Source organism: Alnus glutinosa, chromosome 5 (assembly GCF_958979055.1).
Source record: "Alnus glutinosa chromosome 5, dhAlnGlut1.1, whole genome shotgun sequence".
In the NCBI taxonomy this organism is placed as follows: domain Eukaryota; kingdom Viridiplantae; phylum Streptophyta; class Magnoliopsida; order Fagales; family Betulaceae; genus Alnus; species Alnus glutinosa.
In genome coordinates, this window is record NC_084890.1 from 20,513,094 (window position 1) to 20,522,583 (window position 9,490).

The following is a 9,490-nucleotide window of genomic DNA, read 5'->3' on the forward strand; positions in this document are numbered from 1 at the left end:
GACTCCTCAATCTCAAGTCGATTAAAGACCGACTTGGCAGCTTATGATGACCATGAAGGAAGTCCCACGACTCCTCAATCTCAAGTCGGTTAAAGACCGACTTGGCAGCCTATGACGACCATGAAGGATGTCCCACGACTCCTCGATCTCAAGTCGGTTAAAGACCGACTTGGCATCTTATGATGACCATGAAGGAAGTCCCACGACTCCACAATCTCAAGTCGGTTAAAGACCGACTTGGCAGCTTATGACGACCATGAAGGATGTCCCACGACTCCTCGATCTCAAGTCGGTTAAAGACCGACTTGGCAGCTTATGATGACCATGAAGGAAGTCCCACGACTCCACGATCTCAAGTCGGTTACAGACCGACTTGGCAACGATCGTGGAGAATATATCTCAGTTCCACGACTCCACGATCTCAAGTCGGTTAAAGACCGACTTGGCAACGATCGTGGAGAATATATCTCAGTCCCATGATCCGCCCAAAATGTAGGTGCCCCCACGATCTAAAGCCGGTTGAGAGTTGACTCCGCAATCTTTGCGGAGTTCAAACCATGATGCCACGACCTCAAGTCAGTTAAAGACCGACTCGGCAACGATCGTGGAGAGTACACCTCAATCCCACGACTCGAGTAGTCGACAAGTACTCTGGATCTTACACGTAGTCCAATGGTAAAGTCGGACCGCTCTCGACACTCCTTTTATAAATACCTCACAACTAGACAGGTATAATTTAGATTGCTCAACTTCGATTGAGAGTAACATACACTTGAGATTATAATGACAAAAGCATCGGAGTGGGATGTCGGACTCCCCCCGATGTAGCTTTCTCTCTTGCAGGACAGAGGAGATAGGCTCATCCGGTTCATCAACTACCATACCAGAATCTGTTCTAACAGATTGGCCCCGTCTGTGGGAAACGACTAACAAGTGTGCGTTGTTTACTACGCAAAAATATATCTGAAATGGTACGAACAAGAGTCACAGCTTCAGGAGCGAATAACCCTCGCAACGAGGTGGGGGGTACATCTCATCAACATACGGCTGAGATGGAGGCTCGAATAGCCCAAATGTCTAGGGACATGGAGGTCCTAACTCAGCAGAACATCCGTTTGCAGAGGCGGCTGGCGGATGAACGAGTTCCTGAAGTACCTAGAGGACATGAAGAAGGAGAAAGCAACACCCTCGAGGAAGAAGACAGGGAGAGTAGAAGCCTCACGGAAAGAACTCAACCTGAAAACCGGTCTCAGCGAGTTGAAGGAGCCGTGAATCCTCCTCCTAGTGAAGGGATGGTGAATCACCATTATGAAGAAAGAAGGCTCAACGAAGCCATTGCCACGCTCGATGAGAAGTATGAAGAAAAGTATAATTAGTTGCAGCTTGAAATCCAGCAAAAGAATAAGGGGAAAATTTATCGAGTAGACAGTCTCTTGAATAGATCTTCCCCATTCGTTGAATGTATCATGGCAGTCCAACTGCCGGAAAAATTCAAAATTCCTGCTATTCAAAATTCCGGCTATCCAAACTTATGCCGGGGTTGAAGATCCTACTGAGCACCTGGACAACTACAAAACGCACATGGATTTGCAGGGAACTCCGCAAGAATTAGCGTGCCGAGCCTTCCCCCTCACCTTGTCCGGTTCTGCTTGGGATTGGTTTCGAAAACTCCCACCGGGTTCCATCACGAGTTTTGAAGATCTCGGACGAAAATTTATTACCCAATTCCTAGTTGGGTGCAAACGGAAGAAGCCGTTCGGTCAATTAATGGTGATGCGCCAAAAGGGAGACGAATCTCTAAAGGATTATGCGTTCTGGTTCAACCAGGCAAAGCTCATGGTGGATAACCTGACCGAGGAGATGGTTTATGCCGCTCTTTATGAAGGATTACGGGTAAAAGGGCCTCTCATATCCGAGATTGCTCTCAATCATCTTGAGAATCTGGCCGATCTCACGGACGTGATTGAGAAGTACGTTAATCAGGAGGAAATCCTTGCGGCTCTGAGGAAGTCCCACAAACAAAAGATTGCGGAGTCAAGCAATCTCGGCAAGAAGGAAAAAGCCGGGAAGGAAGAAAAACGGACCGAAACAAAAAAGGAGCCTGCGAAGTATTACCAGTTTTCCATAGATGAATGGACTCCTTTGAACTCTCCAATTAACTAGGTACTGATGAAAATCAAGAGGGACCCGCAGTACGAGAAGCCTTACCCGCTCCACAACAAATACGTGAAAGAAGAAAACAGAAATAAATACTGCGCGTTCCATGATGCACGAGGCCATGTCACCGAGGAATGCCGAAATCTCAGAATCTTGATTGAGAAGTTCATCAAAAATGGAAAACTACTCCGTTTTACTGTAGACAACCAGGGCCAGCCTCGGCAGAATCAAGAGTCTCGCGAGCATCAAGACAAAGAGCCGAGACATAGAGATCGCTCCCTTCAGAAGCACCGGGAAGTTTGTCGAGACAGAAGGAGGGAGGAACCTCGTAGGGAAGAGCCTCGACGGAATAGAAGCAGAAGCAACAGTAGAGGCATATGGGGTCGTGACCCACGTAATGAACCGGTTATTTCCGATATCCGAACCACATTCGGGGGTTTCGGTGGAGGAGGAGAAATGAGTGCAGATAGAAAGGCCTATGCTCGGCACAAGAAGTATCAGGAAATTATGACTGTAGAGAGACCCAACAAATCCCACCTGAGGGAGTCCATAATGGTGGGGTTTTCAGATGAAGATTATGCGGGAGTCTCGCTCCCTCATACCTACGCAATCGTGGTCACGCTACAAGTAGCTAACCACCGAATTCACCGAATGTTTATCGATAACGGAAGCTCGGCCGATATCCTATATTGGTCAGCCTTTCAGCACATGGAGATTAGCCCGGAAAAGGTGATCTCGGCTACCTGCCCTTTGGTGGGGTTTGCTGGGGAGCAAGTCCAGCCGGTCGGATCTATTGAACTCCCTGTAAATGCCGGGGACTATCCAACCACAAAAACCATCATGGTTAAGTTCCTTCTGATCGACAGACCCTCGGCCTATAATGCGTTCCTCGGAAGGACAACCCTCAACGATCTGAAGGCAATTACTTCCATACCACATTTGAAGATTAAATTCCCGACCGAGAGGGGGGTCGGAGAAGTAAGGGGAGAACAGAGCGTGGCACGCCAGTGCTATAACGTAACAATGAAGGGAGCCCCCTCGCGGGGCAATGGTTGGGAGAAAGGCGAACAATAGCAATTACAGTCGGGAGAACCAGCCGAGGAGATGGAAGAATTTGAAGTAGGAGGTAAAGAGAGAAGAGTTAGAGTGGGGTCTCTGTTATCTCTGGAGATCAAAGAATCCTTGACAGCTTTCCTCCGAAGTAATTCTGACGTGTTCACCCGGTGCCATGACGATATGCCAGGGATTGATCCGTCGGTAATTTCGCACAGGCTGAATGTCGACCCAAACTACCGACCCATCAAGCAAAAAAGAAGAAGCTTTGCTTCAGAAAGAAACCAATCCATAGATGAAGAAGTGGAGAGACTATTGAAAGCTGGTTTCATCCGAGAGGTGGACTACCCTCAATGGCTGGCCAATGTTGTCTTAGTGAAAAAGTCAAGCGGGAAATGGAGAATGTGCGTAGATTTCACCGACCTCAACAAGGCATGCCTAAAAGATAGTTTCCCTCTCCCACGCATGGATGTCCTAATCGACTACACCTCGGGGCATGAGCTCCTAAGTTTCATGGATGCCTTCTCGGGGTATAACCAGATCCACATGAGCGAGCTTGACGAAGAGAAAACTTCCTTCATCATTGACCGAGGGTTATATTGTTACAATATGATGCCCTTTGCTTTGAAGAATGCCGGGGCAACCTACCAAAGGCTGGTCAACAGAATGTTCAGTGACCAGATCGGGAGAAATGTAGAAGTATATGTGGATGACATGCTGGTGAAGAGTCGGAAAGAGATCAGCCACCTGGCTGATCTCGAAGAAACTTTCAACACACTAAGAAGATATCAGATGAAGTTGAACCCGGCGAAATGTGCTTTCGGCGTCTCATCAGGAAAGTTCATGGGGTTCATGGTTTCAAGTAGAGGGATCGAAGCAAATCCGGAGAAAGTTCGGGTTGTGCTGGAAATGCAAGCTCCCCGTACAACAGAATAACTACAGCAATTGACCGGGAGGATAACAGCCTTGAATCGGTTCATTTCTCGATCAACGGATAAATGCTTGCCCTTCTTCAAGATACTTCGGAAGACATTTGTTTGGAGCAACGAGTGCGAAGAGGCTTTTGGCCAGTTAAAAGAATACCTAGCCAGCCCACCACTCTTAAGTTCACCAAAAGAAGGGGAAATTCTGTACTTATACCTAGCAGTGTCACCATCAACTGTCAGCTCAGTTTTAGTTCGAGAGGAGTCCGGATTGCAAAAACCAGTATATTTCACTAGAAGGGCACTGCACGTAATATTTTACCTAATTCGCTAATTCGCTAAATTCGGTAGGAAGAGGGACAAATGTGGTTAGCCATAAAGGTGTATACTAAAGGGTTACCATAAATTTTCCATAAAGGTGTATACTAAAGGTACAAATGTGGTTACCATAACTCCGAGTATAAATATAACCATAAAGGTGTATACTCGGAGTTATGGTAAGAACAAAAATTTCGCATTTAAGATATTTTGTTGCACAAAAACACACACTTGGTTATTTAGAAGTCATTATTTTATTTTTCAATTGGTATCAGAGCGGGTACACTTGTGTTTGGATTTATTTCCTAAGTGTGATCCATGACTTATTCTAACATAAATCTTCCTGAGTTCTCTGAAGATGATTTTTATGATTTCTCTAAAGATGCCCTTTTGATAGGTAAACTCTTTAAGAAATCCAATAAAGAACTCAAGAAGATTAAGCAAGAAAAAGAGTCTTTGATTTTACAATTATCTGAATCAAATGTTTTGATTGACTCTTTGAAATCTGAGAACTCCATACTTTTTAATACTGTTGATGCACTAGAGAATAAATTAAACGAATCAGAGGATCTCTTGAAAAAATTCTCTAGTAATAATTTGAAAAGCATGCTTTGTATTCATATAGATATTTCTAACAAACCTGATTTAATTGTTAATGATTTAAGTACTTCTACTTCACATGTTTTTTATTCTGAATTAGATTCTATTGATATTAAGCTTGTGATAGAAGATACAACTTGTTTAGATAATTCTTGCTTAACTAATCATGTGATGCCTAACTCTAAGGAATCAGGAATGCAAGGTAAGTTTATTCCTAAGTGTAATAATTGTGAGAAGATTGGTCATATTAGGCCAAATTATTATTTGTTGAAATCCCACAGACCTTGGATTAAGCAGAATGCTCTGAGGAAAAGTGAAGTTGAAGATTCTTCCTCATCAAAATATGTCCCTCTGCATAGGAGACATATAAAAGTTAAGGGCAATATTATTTGTAAGAATGCAAACCATATTTCTGCAGAGAAAGTCAAGCAGCATTCCAACAAAAGAATCCTGCCCACCTGTCATCACTGCGGCATCACCGGTCACATCCGACCCAAATGTCCACATCTTCAGGTTCAGAAGTCGAAGGTTCAGAAGGAGCTGCCAACAAGAGCTACATCAGGCACTTTACCTCCGACTACATTCCAGGCTCCATGGCATCAGCAGCGACAACTGAAGTTGGTTCTTGCCAATTAGAGTGGCAAATCAAAGCAGAATAAATCAAGGCACTACAAGAGAAAGCTGTAGAAGCCCATTAGCAACCATGGCTATGAAGGGTTGTTGAGCCTAATGTAATGTATGCTAAGAAGAATGGACAACATGAACAAGACCTGCAAACCACCGCCACAGGTCAAGCAGGTATAGGTCACGAATGATGAGACCATTCACCCCTTGAGGGGGACTGGACTCACCTAGTAGAGGTGAAGTCTTACCAAGCCTAGGATTTTGATTCCTAAATCCTAGTGCATAACAAGTATGTTTGCATTGCATTGATTGTCATATCTTATATATCCTATTTTTGCTTTGTATTCTGTTTGAGGAATCACCTTTTCTGTCACTAGATTTTCTCTTGGTTGCTTTGAGAATTTCTGCAGATACATTCTAGGGATGACAGAGAAAGCATGTCACTGCTTTTCTATCTTGGTATAGTCAAACCTCTCTACCAGAGGACATGTTTGCTCTTACCTGCATGATTTGTCTAGACATATGTTCTTTTCCTTTTAAACATGTCTTTGTTATTTTTCCGCTTTTATTTTTCAAAACAAAAATAAAAAAAATAAAAATTGGGGGAGAAGATGCAAAATTTTTATTTTTTTGATAGCTTTTCAGATATTGTATGTGTTTTTGCCAGATATCTCAGTTTATTGTGCATTAATTGAATATGCTTATATATAATTGAAAGTTTATGTCTGATATCTGCTAAGTTTTCCTGTGCATTTTAATCCTAGATAGTTGTTTTTCTCATGCGATGAAAAATTGTACACTATCCAAAGCTCCCCTAAGGTACATTTTTTCTCTCTGACTTTTAGCTTCTAGAAATTCTAATGAGAGAGATTTTTTTTGCTAAGATGGTCAAATTGACCAACTCGCTAGTTGAACCTAAAACCCATAAATTCTGGCATTCTTTCTAGGTTGCAGCACCAAGTGATAAAAAGCATTCAAAACTGAATAAATATGGATAAATAAAAAGATCCACTGCTTTTGTGCTATAAATCTGTTATTGAATTTGTCCCTATAGAAACAGTCAGTGACCAAATCATTGCAGAAATTGACGGTCACTAAAGAACGAAGTAAAAGAAAAGTGCTGCAGCTTAGGGGGAGTGTATCAGATGAGGGTGGATAGGCCCTAGTAAAATAAGGTTTGGCTTTTGACTGATTTAACATTGATTTTCTCTCTTATCTAGAAAATCCGGTTGCTTTTAGTCATATCAGTAAACTTCATATCTTATTGAGAAAGCTTTCACACACACACGCATTGCATGAGTTAAGTTTACTATTGAAAAATTTCTATCTGCAGGGAAATTTTTGTGCTTATTGACTCTTAACTCTCAATTATATCTTGGCATATTTTTGAAATGCTATTTGACTGTTTTATCAGTTATTTAATACATGCGTGTTCTGAAGCTAACGTTAGGAAATTTTTTCTGCATATTTCCCTCTATTTTTCAGCTTCTAGTGTGAAGCGTCCGGACGGACATGTTCTTGTGTCCGGACGTGCTCGGCTCTGTCGATCTTTTATTTGACAGCATTCCGTCCGGACGAGTATGTACCACATCCGGACGCGAGCTTTTTGCTTTCTCTGCCAAACACACACACACACACACTACTTTTTGCCCATTCTATCATGTTGTGTTGTGTGTGTTTTCTCTCGGACTGATCCCAAGATTTTGGCATTCTTTGCACATCTTTTCTCATTCCCTGGTATTTCCTTTGACTTTTCTTATCTTAAGCTTTGGTTCTTTTTAGAATATTGGAATCTTTAATTGATTATGATTTGAGAGATTGTGCATGAATATCTTTTTCTGTCTTTATGCTGGATGGATATTACTAATCTGTGCCTTTTGGATTGCTATATCTACTTTTGTATTTCTTTATGCATCCAATTGATAACCATCATAATACCACATTCTGTTTGAAACTAACAAGATCTAATATTTATTTTCATTTGGTTTCAGTGTGGTGTTATTTTTGGATAGATTTCTGTTGAAATATTTTTCAGGAATATGTTGTCTAGCGGCTTCCAGCATAGTGTCAGACAGAGGGTTTTTTGGAAAACAAACCAGTGTTGAAATCATATGTTCCAGAGATCTCAAATTTTAGATGAGCTCATTCCCCCTGGTCATACAGAGTCTTCCGTAACCTTTTCCTCTAGATCTGCACCAGCTAGAGATTCAGTGGTGAATCTTCTTTATCATCTTGCAGACCACTTGTCTAGAGGATTTCTTTCTGCGAATGATCAGTTTCGGGCTAGAGGACTCAAGTGACCGAAAATTTTCAGTCTATGGTTTCCCGGCTTCAAGCGCAAGAATCCGAAGTGGCTCAAATTCAGGAAATGTGATATCTTGAGGTTTTTGTTTTCTCTTATGTTGATTTGAGCTTTTGATGAGACACTTTACTATTATTCTTTTTGTTTTAATTTTTAGTAATTGTGGTTTTCTCTTATACTCTGCTTACCCTTTGTCCTTTTGAGACAAAAAGGGGGAGCATTTTTTGTTTTGGACCGGGAATGTATTTCCAAACCAGTCAAGTGTTTTTTGTCCCAGAATGGACAAGGGGGAGTTTGTTATTATTTTATATTGGCAACATTCTGGTTGACAAAAATACTTTATGTAACAATTGCTTTTTAACAGGATTATCGGTTCTATTCAGAGTCTTCAAGTAATATGGACAGTGTCTCATTTCATGCCATGTGTATGGTCACAAGTTTCTTAGAAGATGACCATAAAGATTCCATGCAATTTTCAAGTCAGAATAGGCGGGTCCTGTGCAACCGTCCGGACGAGCCTTTGAAGGCGTCCAGATGCCCCGTAGTGTCTAAAAGCTTCAGCGTTGAAGAACGTCTGGACGTCAGGGCAACACTGTCCAGATGCTAGGTCAAGCTATTCAGAATTCAAGTAGAAAATGGATTTCATGTTCAGACACGGATTGGGAAACCGCAACCGTCCGAACGGAAGGACAACACCGTCCGAACGCTTTTCAGGTTTCCAGGAAGAATTCTGCACACGTCTTAGTGCTTTTATCATAACTCTCTGCTCGAGTATCGGATTGAGACGAAATTTGTGTCGTTGGAAAGCTAAGGAAAAATCCTACAATCAAAATGTCCAAACAGTAAATCATAGCTTGCCAATCTATCGTCTACTAGAAAATACTATTTCCCATATGAATCTGACACGTTTCTTTGTTCCAAGGCAGTTGAGTCTAATTCTCTTGGTCTAAGCTCCCCGCTTGGCATGCTTTCGTTGGTTAGTACACACAAGTTGGAGGAAATGTGGTCTCATTAAGTTAAAGATCTCAACAGAGACAATATTATTAAAATACCTAATTAATAGTATTAATATTATGGAGGGGAAGAGGTACCCTAAAACAGCCATAGATATGAAATTATGTAGCTAAAACTAGGTGATTTAAATATTTGCAGAAAGGGACCACTAAACAATTGGGGTCATTGTGACCCACAATGAACATAGCTGTCCGCAATCCACTAAAACAATTGTCAACTATGTCTGCATTATCAGTGGACCATTATTACAACTAAACCAATTGAACAAACAAACAGACAACACAACCCGACCCACATGAACATGTCGGCATTATCTTCACACAACCCCACCTACATGAACATGTCGGTATTGAAAATACCCCCAATAAACAAACAACATGGCAAAATAAAAGGCATTATAAATACTGTCGTGGGTTTGGGCAGTCTAAAAAACTCACAATGCTCGTGGGTTTGGTAAGGCAGAGCAACCCGATGAAAGAGGAGCTTGGAAATCACTCGG

The 9,490-nt window shown here is 41.9% G+C and overlaps 1 protein-coding gene across 1 annotated transcript; it reads left to right on the plus strand.

Moving 5' to 3' along the window:
• Positions 1–2,169: 2,169 nt before the first annotated feature.
• Positions 2,170–3,231, plus strand: LOC133869069 (uncharacterized). The gene has a single exon (XM_062306042.1). It carries the CDS (start codon positions 2,170–2,172, stop codon positions 3,229–3,231), a length of 1,062 nt encoding a protein of 353 aa, XP_062162026.1.
• The last annotated feature ends 6,259 nt before the right edge of the window (positions 3,232–9,490 follow it).

Excerpts from the sequence above, each read along its gene's own strand:
- LOC133869069 (XM_062306042.1), top strand. The coding sequence starts at position 2,170 with ATGAAAATCAAGAGGGACCCGCAGTACGAGAAGCCTTACCCGCTCCAC.